This window comes from Peromyscus leucopus, chromosome X (assembly GCF_004664715.2).
Source record: "Peromyscus leucopus breed LL Stock chromosome X, UCI_PerLeu_2.1, whole genome shotgun sequence".
Classification (NCBI taxonomy): Eukaryota; Metazoa; Chordata; class Mammalia; order Rodentia; family Cricetidae; genus Peromyscus; species Peromyscus leucopus.
In genome coordinates, this window is record NC_051083.1 from 35,988,632 (window position 1) to 36,005,416 (window position 16,785).

The 16,785-nt window shown below is 34.1% G+C and overlaps 1 protein-coding gene across 5 annotated transcripts in view; it reads left to right on the forward strand.

Annotated features, from left to right (window-relative positions):
* The window catches only part of Cnksr2 (connector enhancer of kinase suppressor of Ras 2), a 241,405-nt gene that overhangs the window by 217,305 nt on the left and 7,315 nt on the right, over positions 1-16,785 (forward strand). Inside the window, exon 21 of one of the 5 annotated variants that reach the window (XM_028873221.2) lies at positions 12,935-16,162. The exons of the other annotated variants lie outside the window; for them this stretch is intronic. Coding sequence (XP_028729054.1) covers positions 12,935-12,939 — 5 coding nt within the window. The 3' untranslated portion in view covers positions 12,940-16,162. Of the gene's footprint in view, positions 1-12,934; positions 16,163-16,785 lie in introns of those variants that run through there. 5 annotated transcript variants of the gene reach the window in all.

Consider the following 16,785-nt stretch of genomic DNA (forward strand, 5'->3'; position numbering starts at 1 on the left):
ATGCTTCCTTTTTGTTATTAAATCAAAATTGGCCCTTTCATCATTTATTTTTTTTAAAGGAAACACCTCCCAATCATAGCCTATTGTAAACTCCCTCATCTATTTCTATCAGGCTTATCAGTATATTCTTTGAAAAGCCATTGCTGATTTTTTTTATTTGTTTCAATAAGACAGCTGTTCAAGCTTAAAACAGTGTGTGTCTCAAGGAATTCCTATAATAATTTCCAAAATGTTCATTCATTTGCTATGGTTATAACCTGCAGGTTCAAAGAGAACACAAGATAGCTCTTATTAGTCCCTTTTCTCCAGAATCATTTATTTGGTGCTGCCATTTACAAACTCCTTGCAGGAAAAACCTAAAATGTCAATGAAATTATATGGCTCTTCTATATTTTGTCATTATTTTTAAAGGCTCCTTTTTGCCATAAGCTTCAGCTGAACACTTGATTTTGTGGCACTCTTCTTACAAGCATTTGGTATTATCTGCTCATTTGTTTCCAGTAGCCTATCACTCTCATTTTCATAGAAATTTTTCACACCTTAAGACTTTTTTTTCAAGCAATCATGAATTGCATATCTTTTTCTATTTTTAGTGGGACAATTTGTATCGTATTCCTAAGATTTCTTATCAAACTATTAAATGAAATTTTCTATGTGTTACTAAAGTTGCTATCTTCAATATTAAGTTTCTGTCCTCAATATTTAAAAAAAAAAAGAGAGAAATTAAAGAAACTACAGGATCAGCTTCATCCCCTCCTTTCTTTTTTGTACTTATCACTCAGTGAGAAAGTAATCTGCCATGTTACCCTAGGCAGGTCTTTAATTCCTGTACTCAGGTAATTCTCCCACATCAGCTTTTATGGCAGAAACCACAAGTTTGCCACTGCAGTGGGCCATTTCAGTCCCTTTTATAGCTAGTGCTACCATAAAAGTTTTCCATGCTGTTGAGTGTAAGATCCAAAATGCATTTTACCTGTTTCTTTGTCTTTCTTTTTTATTTTTTAGACTAATTTATTTTATGTGTATGAGTGTTTTGCCTACGTGTATATATTTGTACCACATGCAAATGGAGATCAGAAGAGGGCACTGGATGCACTGCCAGTAGAGTTACAGATAGTTATGAGCCACCATGTGGGAGCTGGGAACTAAAGCCTCCTCTGTAAGAGCAGCAAGTGGTCTTAACTACTGACCCACCTATCTAGCCCTATCTTCATTTTTCTGAGACAAAAATTATCCAGGTTTCAGTGCATGCACCAATTACATACATATATTCTCATCTCCACTAAGTGAATAACATAGTGTGTTGATGACTTAAGCAGAAAAAAAATGAAACTAGGGTTATATAATTTGTATTTTTCATCTTCAGAAGGTTTCATAAATTAATTCGCCAACTTCTACAAGTAATGAAAAATCAGCTCTATACATATTACTAACTTCAGTAGGGTAGTTTTGCATGATTTTTAACCCTTTGTTCTTACTGCCTTCAAAATGACACCAGAATATTACAAGATAGAGCAAATGCTGCAGCCATACAGGCCTTTGACTTGTACCAGATCCGTTAAGTGCAAGGAACCAAGAATACCAAAGAATTCCAGAAGCTTGAACTATAGAGCCATGCCCTGTCCTTCATAAGCTGTTTCGTTGTTCAACTATACTAAGTACCTTCTAGGATTTATCATTTCTGTACTGAGCATTAACTCACATACCCTAAATATATTAGCACCCAATTGCAGAAACAAATTGAGTTCAAGGCTTTTCATTATTATCCCTCTTTCAACAATAGACTTTTATGATTTAACATTTATTAGTGGGTTTATGTGTGTGCACGTGTGCACACATGCATGTGGTGATCAGAGAATACCATCTGGGGAGTCTATTTTCTCTTATTCCATCATATGGCTTCCTAGATTTTGAACTTGAGTAGTCAGACTTGGAGGCAAGTGCCACATAGCCTACTGAGCCATTTGCCAGAACTTAGGCCTTTTATATAAAGTAATAATAATATCTTATTCCAGCTTGAGCACCCCTTCTCCAAAAATCTGAAACCAAAAATGCTTTGAAATCCAAATTTTTTTGAGAAGTTTTAAATTTCAAGACATGTTGGACTTGGGATTTTGAAATTAAGGATACTCAAACAGTCAAAGAAAAAAAAATATACAAATATTACAAAACACAAAAAAAAACTGAGGCCTGAATTACTTTTAGTCTGAAGAATTTTGGATAATAAGTACTCTAGGAGCATAAAATTCCAGTTTCTTCTCTAAAGAATTTATGAAGTGTGGCATAAGATAGGTGTGGTGGTACACACCTGCAATCTCAACACTCAGGAAGGAGGTAGAAGCAGAAAGATTAGGAGTTCAAGGCTGGTTTCCACTACATAGTGATTTTGAGGCCATCTGCACTACCATATGACCCTGTCTCAAAACAAAACAAAAAAACTTCTGGTAATATTTGAGCATTTTAGAAAATACATGGAAATGTTTCAGAATGTGTAATCATAAAATGAAAAATGAGATAAGGCACGTTGTTGATATTTCTCCAGATTTTCACACATAGCCTTTTCAACTGAATAATTAATATAGCTGAGCTAATTGAAAAAATCAATAAGTAAGCTTGATATAGCCTTTCAAAACATTATTTTTACTAACTCCTTTAGCATATATTAAACAGGGTATAAAACATGTCATGTATAATGTTGTCAAAAAACAAGAATAAATAAATATTATATAAAACTATTTTTAAAAATATCTCATGCATTTGTAGTTTGCAAAATACTGTATATTGTTGAGGAAAGGAAGATGTGGGTTTCCAAATTTTGATTTCTGATTAATTGCTCTGTGATCCAAAAAAGCAAATAAAACAAATACTGCTTTAAAGTTTTGTTGAAATGTAGCTGTTCCCCCATTATATTGAACAATGTATTTAAAAATGAATTTCTTGCTCTTCCAGTTTAATTAATAGACCTCCCAGCACTGATAATGGAATATGACAGCCAAAGTACACAGATTCTTCACTGTGTAAACATCTGTGGTTTTCCTCCTGGTGACACAAAAACTGTCTTCAGTATTTGAAAATTGTAAGAAAGTCCATTGCTGATGTTCAGGACTACTACTCCATATTAAGGTCACTGATATCAGATAAGGTACCCTTAGCCAGTTGATAAACTACTTCCATATAGTGTAGAGGCATTAAAATGATGAAAATTCTTCCTGTAATCATAATTAGTATGTGAAAGAGTGGAATGCTCCCAAGCTTTCTGTTACGACTTTTTTCATTGCAGTTAGAATTGTGATATATTAAGGATGAAACTGACCAAACTTTTATTCTACTTATTGCTTGATTTCTAAAACCAGAGCTTGTCTTAAATTAAGATGATTTGACTTAATTATGTATTATCCCTACTAGCTCAAAATTCAGGTGGCTGTATAACCCAATTAAATGAAAATGTGAGTGACAATTAAACTTAATCAAGTGATATAGAATACTAATTATTATGCTTTTTAAATTATCCCTAGTCAAAATATTAATGTTGAATTTTTAGAGAAAGTATAATTGAACCAGCGATATTATAAGAAATCAGATCTTATTAATGATTGGAAAGTGATAATTTAGACATAAAGTGATCTGAACCCAGTTTTTATAACAGCATATCATACTATGAAAGGTGAAAAAGAAAGAAATAAGTAAATTGCTCCAACATTTGAATGAAACTTGCCTACTGTCTCTGTTATATTTTCAATAACTCATGGGAAATTAGATATGAGTAAGTCTATAATATGACATTTAGATTTCTTAACTAATGGTTATGTTACAATGATACCTATTTTCCTGTTTCATACAACGTAGAAGGAAAAGTAGTCACTCAAAATCTAATTAAAGGACTGAGTTCCAAACAGCAATAAATATACCCTATTGAACATTTGTCTATACCTATACCAACAGCTACCCAAGACAGTAAGGTACTTAAAATATTTTCATGTTTCTAATGAGCCTCTGTCAATGAAGTAAGATCAATTATAAAATATATTATGAGCCATATTAATAATTTATCCTTGCCTTCATCTATTCCTAATACTAATGATGTACAAATAACTTGGCACCATAAGCCATTCAAAGAAAATACTCTATAGCAATGGTTGCATTATTACTTCATATAAGGCCTAAATCATTCTTCCTTTATGTAGAAGTACCAGAAATAGCACTTGTGATTTCAGACTCGTGTTTCCCCAAAAATTCCACCTCTACCATATTTCTATTCACATTTAAGATTTTAAGTAGCTTTTCTTATTTCAGGTATATGCAGTTTTCTTTCTTTTTTCTTTTTTTTTTTTTGGAAGATAAGTTTGTAGTTATATTTATGTACAAGAAACTTAGCAATGTACATTTAGTGGCAAGTTCTTTGACCTTTGCCTTTTCCTTGTCAATGCAAGCCACAGATTTGGTACCCACAACATTGCCTCCCCAGTGGCTGTGGATCTCATCATATCTATCATTGTAATTGGTCCTAATACGTCCACCTGCTGAACCAGAGCACCCTTGTCTTCTGATTTAACCTGTGTGAAGGCAACAGTGGTGCATGTCTTCCTGTGGACCAGCCGCCCCAGTCTGGCCTTTCCCTTGGTGATGCAGTAGGGGATCCCCATCTTTCGACACAGGGCAGGCAGGAAGACCACCAGCCTAGTGGGGTCTACATCGTGGGCAATCACCACCAGCTGAGCCTTCTTGTTCTCCACCAAGGTGGTGACTGTATTGACCCCTGCTCGAAGGACAGGTGGTCTTTTAGTTGGGACGTCCGCTTTGCTAGCAGCTTTCTTCTCAACACGGGCCAACAGCCTTTGCTTCTTCTCCTGCTTTGTCTTTAGCGTGTACTTGTGGGTAAGCTTAAGCAGCTGGGTAGCAGTTTGCCAGTTCAGGGCCTGTGTGGTTAATGGCAGGAGGTACTTTGAGCCGCTTATAGAGGATGGCTCTTTGCCGCTGCAGCCTAATGTAGCAGGGCCATTTGAAGAAGCATGTGAGATCTCTTTGTGGCTGGATGGCCTGCCCAACGCTGAAGTACTTAGGCCTTTTCTCAAACAAAGGATTCACTACCATTTTGGCCTCCTGTTTCTTCACAATGTCGGGGGCTGGGGCCTCCTTCCCATTGTCCTTCTTTCCCTTGGGCATGTCACTCAGTTGGAGGAGAGAGCTATGCAGTTTTCTTGTCCAGTACTCGCTGGTCAGACAAGATTAAAAAAAATGAAAAGAACACACAGGCCACATGACTACAAGTGTAAAGAAGTCTTATCAGGGGAATCCATTATAAATGAGAAATTATATACAAGGGAAGTGTCTTCAAAAAAAGAAGACAGGGTCTCGTTGTGTTTCAGGTATATAGAGATCCTTCTGCCTAGATCTTCCAAGTGCTGAAATTGTAGATATTTGCCACCACATGAGACTAGATTTAACTAGATTTGTTAAGTTGCATTAGCAACTCCTGAGGCAAAGTATCAGTTCACTGGAGCTTCAGATTTTGTCCATGCTAAATACAGAAGCAGCGTTTGATTTCAGCTCTACTGTTTCTATGGGGAGCAATGTAATATAGTATCTACTTCCCAAGCTGACTTTTGCATCACCATGGTGACCAATCTACCCACACAACTAAGATCTGTAATCATTCCTAGTGTGGCTAAAGCTAAGGTCTTGGTTCTCAAGGCCTTCTATAATTAAGATAGATTATTTTATTAAAGAAGAGTTGTTACTTATACTTTTGAGATATCTATTGATTTTCCACAAAGGAAAGAAATGGGCTCTCTAGTGTTGTACTGAAGATTTACAATAAGGAGGAAGAAATGTCATCCTGACGTTTTCTTTGGTCATGTTCTGGTTTTATGTTTATTTATGGTGTGTACTATGCTTAGTCAATTGCTGGGGATAATGTCTTATTTTAAACTATGTGACAGCCTTCCTAAATAGTAATAAGCACATGTGATTAATATACAATTGATGGTGATTTGAAACTACTTTTAATTTAGTTTGAGATTTTCTGAATTTGCTTCAAAATCCAAGACTGATGTCTTTTAGATTATTTCTGCACTTAATAACCAAATCAAGAGATAACTTGCTATAGAACATTGATTATTAGTATTCATGAACTTAAGAAGGGGTTGGTGTAATATTTCTTGATAAATCAACTTAGAACACTATCTCTTTAGAGCTGATGAAGTAGCTCTTGAATCACACACAAACAAGTATGTTTTATAATGTGTTCATGTATGTATATGTGTGTATGTGTACATACAGAAATTTGTGGTAGTAGTATGTGTATATATATCAAAGAACTCTAAAAACATAGCCCTATGTGTGTTCTTGTATTTATGCATATAATAATGATGCTAATAACATAAACACATGCACACATAAAATAAATAAGACTGGTTTCATGGAGTTCTTTGGTGATTATTTTTGCTACAGATAAATTATTTACTCCATAGCTGTTATTGTTTTTACTCTTCTATTCCCCCACAAACAATGGTAGTAACCAAAGCAAATAGTAAGGGAGTTTTAAGTGAAATTTGGGAATCCTAAATATACTACTTTTTTGCATGTTTCTATGCAATAAAAAGTGACTTAAGACAACCTCTCTTCCTTAATAGTTGTATATTTTCATGTTAGAGAAGGTAGCATAGTCCTTTATAAATAAAATATAATGCATAGAAATGTTTAAATCCTGATTGGGTTGCAATGAAATATGGAGTTCTCATTTTTTTAAATACAAGTAATGTAGCCCATTAACCACTATAAATTGATTAATTTGCAGATAAGAAACAAATATATTAAGATTAGACGTTTTTACATTTCAGAATAAATTGCATTTTAAGTTACAGAGAACCTTCTGGCATTTCAAGGATTTGATTTTTATAAAAGAAACTCTCATCCTAGTGAAGTTCTTGTATGAGTCTACATTTCTGCAATTATACTGGTCAGTGTAAAATTCAACCACATAATGTTAAACAAATATGGCAACCTTTCACCGTAACTATAAAGGCATTTTTTTCCATAAGAACACTGAGAGTCAGCATCTATGTAACTCTCAATAAAATTTAATTTTCTTTATAAGGGTCAATGCTATACAATACTGTCCAGAAGGAGAAATGAAGCACATATTTAATAGAATATTTTAGATGGTACACTCACTGTATGTTTCTAGATTCTGTACTTTTCTGTCCCAAATACAGATATGTTTGCTGGTCCAAAATCTAATAGCCATTAATTTCTGAGACAGCTAAGATTGAATATGAATACTCGTTAACCTAGGTTTTCAATTAAGATGAAAAGTTGTACTAATTGGTTTCTCCTCTGGTACATTCTTATAAATATATTTTACAGTGATTATTACCAAATGTTTTTTTTTGTGTAAATAACATGATACATATCAGTAAAATAGAATTTCCCTGTTGAATTGTGAAACTTTTGACAAAGGAGCTTTATGTTATAGTCTATGATATAATAATTGTAGATTGGAAAGTAAAAGAGTATATGAAATGTTATGTTAGCTATATAACAGAAAAAAAAGAAAGGGTGTTAGTGATAAATGACTGTTATCTTGAATTTTCTTCTTGTTCTTGGCACTTGCTTTGATGGAGAAGATATTTTTGATGGTCCTGAAATTCGATTGGCAGTGCCCCCAGAGCAGCTTACCTCCTTGCCAGAGTTGTTAATGAGTAAATGATCCCAAATGTCAGACTGGCATGCCAAGGAGGTTATTAATAAAGCATTAACATTTAGAAGTTATTGGAAGAAGAAAAATCAATGTTTTAAATATTCAAATCTCAAAAACAGTAAGCAAAATCCACATCTAAGTTCTACAGCCTAAGCAGTATATGGTCTGAGAGGAAGTAATCTTTAGATTTAATGTGTAAGAATAACTCCTTTTCTTACTCTACTACAATTTTTCCACTACTGCTCCTCCCCACAACCACCTGTTATACTTTTGTTGAAAAGAATTGAGTATTTCACTCACTTTTTTAGATTAAGTGCCTCTCTCTTCCCCCTCATTTGTTTTCCTGGGATGATAGGACCCTGGATCTGATACTGAATGGCATTCTTTACCATGTGATAATGACAGAACTTTGAGAATAGTTTAAAAAGTCAATATGAGAGTAAGAATAGAGTAGAGTAGGCTGAGAGGTAGCTCAGAAGTAGACCACATATTTACCATCATGAGGTGGTCAGGGAGAGCCTATAAATGTAGCCCATCATATAGGGTATATCTGTTATATAATGCTTGCAAAGAGATTGTTGATTTGGAAAACACACATATATTCATTTATTTATAGATTTTATTTTGAATAATTGGCAAGTTGGGCCACTGCCTGCAAATGAAGATGGGCAGTAAAACTGTCCTTACCACAGCCTCAATATTTACTGAGCAAAGTTCAAGTTAGTTGATCAGCAAACTGACCAAAGGACATAAAAGAAAGACACACAAAATGTATCATCAGAACCCCAGCTCCCCAGTACATTCTCATAGCTGTTATCCTACTAGAATTTTCAATTTGGAGAATTCAAGTGGGATGGCCATATTCAGTGGCTTCTGAGATGAAAATGTATTCAATATTTTAAAAACGTTTTTATCACCTGATCACTTAAGTGGCTCAAAGTTCAGGTCAGGAAAAACTGCCTTTTGAAGTACTTATGAGTTTTTTTTAAAGGTGTAGTAGAATTAGAAGGAGGAAAAGAGAACCTATTAAATGAAATGATTTAGAAACAAACTTAAATATTGTTAATTCCAATTTGTTCAGGTTTATTTTTTCATTTTGGCAAAGCCATACATAATCACAGAAAAAGTATTTGGTGACTCGTGTCTTCACCATATTGTCCGTTCTCCACTGAATTACTTCAAACTGATTATCATATGGTCTAATTCCTTCCTTTTAATATAAACATATATGTTTATATTAAAGTCATAGTAAATATATATAAGCTTATATATAAATATATATAAAGTTTCTATATAAGTCATAGTAAAGTTTAAATTCTCATACTTTAAAAACACACATTGTTCATCTCTAGGAAGTTTGGGGGAAACTTGTTTTTCCTGTAGTGGGTTCCTATCTTCGAATCTAGCCACTTTGCTGCGCTTTAGCTATTGCAGCAGAAACTAAGGACTTGAAAGATCTTATTTTAAAATATTTGTTAATTACAAAATATGTCATAAAAGCAAGCTGATGTGAATGGACTGACATCCACTAGTAATTCTGAAAGGAAACGTCACCAGATAACTGGCCCTTAGAAATGAAGCTTTTGTATGGGCAATAAGTAAAAAAGGCTTCATTTTTAAGGTATTTGAGGCTGGAACACAACAATGGTAGAGCGAGTGCTTCGATTACATAAAACCTTGGATTCAGTCCCCAGCACGGAAAGAGAGAAATATTTTAGGTCTTCAGTTTCTTCAGATAGTAATTTTGGGTTTTAATACAGACAGCGAGCATGGGAAGAATATTCTCACAAATTACTAAGTAAAAACTGCACTTTGAGACCATGGCAATATGTACATTAAGATAAAGTCCCACTTTCATAATGAAATATACCACCTCCTATGAATTATACAAATAATATGAAATTGTGGTTTGGCAACATAGGCGAACGTTTGAAATATCTGAGAATATTTTGCCTCTACCTAGGCTAACAAAACATTTCGCTTTTTAAAGACTCCCCTAAGTTCTATAACATAGGTTCAAACTACATTAATTTTTGCTATTTCTCATCTTATTTTGAAAAGGAATGATTTACCATGAAAATTCTGTCCCTAGTTCACAAATGTAAAGATTTTTCCCAACCCTTAACCTATTTTATTAAATAAAAATAAGCAACTTTTAAAACTTCTGTTTTTAATTCAACCTTTTAGAAGAAAGTGGGTCCTCAAGCCTCAAGTGCATTCCTTCAGATGCTTAGATTGGTGACAGTAATTACTTATACTCTAAGAAAAAAAAAATTTATATATATATATACTTAGAAAAAAAGGAAGGCTTCAGATAATTATGTTAACTAAACTTCTAAAAATTAATCACAAAACCATTTTCCCTGAAGTTCCTATGTTGTCACTGTGAGGCTTGTTCATCTGCTGTCCGTGACCTTCACTATATGTGAGCAGTCTATGACTACTTGTTTGAGCTTTTGCTCTTGAATTTGCCCTCAAGCTTACTCGGAATGAAACCAAATAAATCAAATGAGTTCTCTTTTGGAACTCAAACTAAAGTGGTTGTTTAGTTTAAGTGCTTATTTAGTTTAAGTACACATTTCCATTTTCAGGTATTTTGCTCTCATTCAATAACAAAACTTTTTTTAACCTGCTTTGGATTCACATTCAATCAATCATTCTCATACAAGTGTTTATGACTTCACCATTGACCACTCTAATATAGACTTCAAACATCTGATTGAAATCAACTGTTCCTAGCAGGTATGTTTTTATGTTATAAAAATTGTGTTTGCAGAATTTTTATTTCTGCTTATTATTTGAGTAGTCCTTAGTGGAGCCATTTTTAAACTCATGAAACAAAGAGGGAAAGACATACACTTCCCAAAATATTCTGCATTCTCACAGTGACTCTTGAGAATCTGAGAGGGACTTGAAAAGAGGCACAGAAGTACAAGTTTCTCAGAACTAAACAACAGACTTTTGTAGAATAGTCGCACTTGGAAATGGGTTTGTTTGTATTTGCAAGATCTCTTGTCCATGAGTCATGCACCTTTAGCCCTTTGCCTTTACCCATGACTGGCCTGGCTTGCTAGTGCTTTTAGTTTATATTCAGAATGCACATACCTAACCATACAGTTGATTCAATTAGGCTTAGTCTAAGAATATCTTTGTAGTTGTTCTATTTACCTCAAAAATAAATAGGAAATTTTTAATTTGACATAAAATTTTACCTTTCAACAACTTATTCAGGCAGCTTATCAAGACCTCTTTCATTTTTTTTTTAATAATTTCAGGAGACCAAGGTATTTCCAACACATTCTTCAGCAAAATCCTTGAACTTGAACTTGTTCTAGCTGAGTGCTACTGTGTTCCACTGATGGAAGGGCTGCAATAAAATGCTATAAACATCCCTGCCTCAAGGCTAATGACTTAGAAACCACTTGTATATACAGGATAGCTATGGATGTTGTTCAACAAAATCTGCCCACTATGTAGCCCTTGCCAGTGCAACTGGCCTGGAGCAGAACTCAAACTACAATAGGTGCAAGAATCACTACTTGTATAAACTGCAAATTCCCGAGTTCCATACTTAGAAATCCTGATCTAGTAAGAAATAGCACATAGAAATTTGTGTTTAACAACACCTCCATCCTTAAGAGTGTCTAGTCAGTGGTACTTACCACAAATGGTTGAAGAGATACCTTTCCTTAAGGAGGTACCTTTTTTGTGCTAATATTAACAGATTGGTAATGCATGATCACCACTTTGAAATAGTGAAAATAGAAAATTCTCCCACACAATCTTGTACTCAAACAAGGGACTAAACTGGGGAAATATTTTCCAATGTCTTGTAATAAAATTCAGTAATCTTATAGAAACAATACTGTAAGTATACCTAAACCACCCTTGATTACCAGGGCTCTAGTTCAGTTTAGTATGGATTAAATGTGCATTAGAGAATATACTAGAAATGAAAGTATTCATGTAATATTATTTCTACAAGGAAATGATGAATGTCTCTAAAACAACTTGTAAAATATTTTAATTACATAGAAAATTAAGGACAGTATAAATTGAGATATGACTTTATGCCCCAGATTAGATTGCCTCTGATTTTCCAGTCTGAAATCCCATACCCTTATCAAACAGTGGTAGGACCTAGAGATAGATTTCCAGCATTATAATCTTTTAAACAGTGAGGTATTATATGTTATTTTACTTCATCTGCATAGGAGAATTACTTAGCTCTCAGCCCCTTTTCTGCAGAGTGATAAATAATTGTGATAAATAATGATGTGATAAATAATTGCTTCTGCTGGTTTTGAACTACACAGTATTTCATTTTCTACTTATCAGTTATTTCCGTTCCCGTTTTCTAAGAGATGTAGTAATAGACAGATTGCTTCCTCTGATCCTTCTCCCTATTTGTTTCTTCTGGGGATATAACCAAAAAAATGACAGGATGCAGCAGATAAAATTCGACCTTATGTTAGTGATGACAAATATTGCCGGTGTGTACCTGCTGACAATATTTGGATTCCTGAAGATGCAAAATAAAATGAACAAAGAGAGATGTTGTTTTTTCTGAACTCTTCTTCGCTTTTCCAATTCAAAAACGTTATTCTCTTCCAGTATCTAAACTCCTTGATGTGTGGCTACTGCTCAGATGTAAAATCATCTTTTTGTCATGCTTATTGTTGTAGCTTTTCATTTCTTTTCACTTTATGTCATTTACTCGGAGACCTTCTCATCAGAACAATTCTAGCTAGGCTATTTTACTTCCTCTGGATCAGGACAGGTGTATTTGTGTCACAGCAGTAAGACAGCCAGAAAACCCTTCTTCATACCTTCTGACTGAGTAAAAATGAGGAAACACCGAGAAATCCATTTTGATTTTTTTTAAAGACTGATGGTTTTGCACCTACATGGAGAATACTTTAGCCAGCTTTTCTGATTCAAACTATAGACATGTATGTACAAGTTAGTGGTGGGAAAAGATTTGTCTGTGAGTTATTGTATATAATTGGAAGATTGGCGTCCCAAACAAACTAAATCAAAATTGGTCCCATTTATGGCGTAGACTTGCATGCCAACAGAAAGACGTTATGGTATTTAAACCATATGCAATTCTAGACATTATTTTCTCTTCCTGGGTACTGCATGATGCTATTTCTAATACAAATACTGATGTGCTTTGGAATAATGGCACTCGCAGGTCTTTCATCATATTGTATCACTGCTTTATTATATTAGGCTAATACACTGCGAGAGTTGGTAGAACCTCTCCATGCCAAATCGGATCCACTTCTGTTGGCACTCAACCCATTGGAATCACAGATTGATAAGCTAATGTTTAGAGAATTTAGATCGAAGAGAGTCGGCACGGCGCAGACTCAACATCAACCTCTTGCAAGCAACTAAAATGGCCTCGTCCTTGCTGTTTATAACAGAAAACAGACTTGTAAAAAGCTTAGACCATCAAGTGTTGTGGATTTGGGGCCTCCCTAAAGGGATATTATGAGGGGCAGGCCACTCTTTAAGAAGAATTCGAGCTTTCTACAGTGGGACTAGCATAAGACCAAACCAATCAAGATGGAGCACAGTAGCCGAAAACTGCCCTTTCTATGGGAGAACAGAGGGTAAAGGGTCTTGCCTGGGGAAGGGCTCTATGGTGACACCTCAGTTGTATTCTCCTGACACCAGGAAGAGAGGGATCAGCACCAGTAATTAGAAAATGCTGTCTGTTTAATGGACTCTTGGTGGCCTGGTTAAGGCAAAGCAGTGGAAGCAAATTTTTGTGTTAAGTGTATTTGCATTTTTAAAACTTGACATGCTGTATTGTACTAAATTAAGTGTAATCTATTAAGGCAAGGTGTATGCACCCTGCTCTGAAACTTAATATGTTTATTCTATTATTAAAGCATATTCAGGTGTAAGGCAGACTGCTTTCAGTGGCACTAATGAAGGAAATTCCTCATGCCAGGCTTGATTAGATTCCTCAGCTAAACTCCTAACTTTCTCCTTTTTCTTGGCACTTATATAGAAGTGATGTTGCCTCTTAAACTGGAATGAGCTATTCTTTTTCTGTAAAATATTCCAAATCTATAGGCTATGGTTTTCCATATTTGAAAAAGTATTTTGTCTGGATGTCTTTCAAACTAGCTTCAGATATTATTTAATAATATGTAACTGGGTCCCCTGTGACTCAGTATTGCTTATTTTTTTCTTCTGTGGTAGATGTGAAATTTCCTTTAGTTGGATAAGATACACTGTAATAATTTCAATGCTAATTAATGGATATTTCATACTGTGCAGTGAAAAATAATTTAATATTGTATTATGAAATGTTTTTATTCCTGTTGCTGCAGTGTGTGGTATTGCATAATATGAATACCTGTAAAAATATAAATTACTTAAAAATAAAACTATTACCAGTTGGTACCAGATCTTTCTAGATAGCTAAGTCATTTGCTAAGTATGCTTGATAGCAAATATCTTTCTAATGAGAAGAAATCTATGCTTCTTTCTCACAAATGAAATTGTGTTGTGAATAAAAATCACATTGATCTGCCTTATAATTGCCTCTGTGCTCTAACCATTTTAATGTGTTTTTAAGTATATCTAAAGAATGGTGGTCCTTGGTTTATAGAAATGAGTCAAATTTATTTTATTGGCATTTAATATTAATGAAATTCTCTTGGGTCATTCTCCCTATTTAAATAATAGTAAAACATTATGATCTGAAGAATTTTAGGGGGTTTTCCTCCTTAATGAGTGTGGTGACTGTGTATTGATTTTCAAATAAAATTATCCCATAGTTTTGCTTTGAAGCTGTCCCTATTATGAATTCCTGCCTTAGACCTCCATTTTTATTGGTTACATTTTCTAAATTATATGGGTAAATCTGGCTTCTGACATTCACTTTTGTGTTTACCTTTCAAAGAGCCATCCCTTCTTAGGAGTTAGTAAATCAGTGCTAAGGGTTCTGAGATGTTATGCCGTTTGAACTGTTCATCATAAAAAAAAAATCCTGTTGTACTCTGATAATAAAATCACTGTCATGTAGTTATCGTTAAACTACAGAATTTGGCAGAAATTGCATACTCAGGAAAAAGTGTAGAATAAACTTTATGTATGTCTATTTTTGTCACAGCCTTATGGACATAAGCTTTACTGTTGTAGGAGAATTGACAGTTATGCCACTGAACCCAGTTAATTTGTAAGTACAGGCTTTACCTGACCTATAAAGAGAAGAAAAGAAAACCTTAGCAACGTAGGTAGATCCTCTCACCTCGTCCTCTCAAAGAAGGGGATTTTACTCATTAAAATCAATTTTTCCACCTGAGAAACTATTGCCTACTATAATTGTATTGTTATTTTGCCTAGAAGAAAATAAATTATTTCTAATTATTAAATAAGTAATTGGCTACAAAGGGAAAGCTAAAAACTAGCTTCTAATATAACAAGCTGCCTTCCCCTCCTCCCAATTTTTACAAAATTAGGCATAGCAAGTTGATTGCTACAAAGGCATGAATTAAAATAGCTGATGTTTAACTATAAAACAATTCAAGTTATAGTGTAAACCCTTGGTTATTTAATCTCCTTTAGTATAAACCCCACAAAGATATTAAGTCCACTAAAAGTCTGTCACCTTATATATAAATAAGTTGTTCTCTGAGACATGATAGTAAATTAGTATTCATAAAAATCATCCTGTGGTCCCAATGAAAATGACAATTGCCCTTTGGGACAAAAATAGTGTTCCACATACTTGATATGATTAGCCTGGAAGCCTTAAAGTGCTTTCCAGTTGTATAAGAACAAATGCCACTCAGATTTGGCTGATGACTAATACTACTATGTCTAGCCTTCTCTATCATTTGTAATTTAACCTTTCCCAACCTTGTAGCTCATGGCACAGCTGTGTTGTAGAAAGAACAACTGTTTCCATGAAGACATCATTGTCCAATTTTAAAAGAATATAATTTTCTTTCAGAACAAGTACCAAGACTCCATTTCCCATTGTTTATTTCAGAGCCCAGTTCTTGGTTTTGTTTTCATTGTTTACATTACAGTGCCAGGGAAATAGGAAGACAAGAGTGAGATTTTACTGTCCTTAGTTTTCATCAAAGAAACGTGAACAGTACTATACAATTACTTTTCAATAATTGTGCAGTCACCTAGTAGGGAATCTTCTTTGGAATATTTTATTTATAAAGACAATTATCACTCCATTTGAACTTGTTGAGAGCATGAGGCATTATGGCAGATAGAGAATGGGAAATGCAAATGTGAATAACACAAATTCGTCTTACAGAAAAGCCACAATATAGATCTTTGAAGAAGAAACCATTAACATACAGGAAAAAGTAATGGGAATTTCCTCTCAAATTTTGTATCTCATCCTTTTCAGCTTCATTTTTGTGTATATTTATAGCATAGAGTGATATAGACTAATAAATGTATGTAAATTATGAACAACACCAGTGTTTTAGCCTGTAAGTGTGTACAGTCAAAAAAGTTTGGGAACCACTGAACCTAAATGCATAAACTATCTTAACCAAAAATTTTGGAGCAATTGAGAAATACATTATGATCTGCTCATAAGTAGTTTCAAGACATTACAACAAACTAGTATTTTCATTAGGTAATCTTTTGTTTGAGCTTCTCTTTATTTATTTATTTATTTATTTATTTATTTATTTATTTATTTATTTTTTACTACCTGGTGATCATATGCAACCTGCGGAAAAACCAATGAACCTTTGTAATATTCACCATATTCCTAGATTCCTAATATTTCATAGTGGACTATATATATTCATATGTATGAATGACACCAAAGAGGGTCTTTTTTCACTCCTACCAAGTATGGCACAGCCAGAAATGATCATCCCTTGGCGCAGAATACAAATTAATTGTTTAATTTTGACCTTAAAATTCACCAGTCAATGAAATTTTATATAAGAAAAGGGACTTGATACGTGCTTTCTCCTTTAATAAAATGGAACTTTTTTGATGTATGATCTGACACAGACATAATTTATATGCTACAAATGTAAATCCAATCTGGGGAAATTTTATTCCTTCATAGATCCAGATTT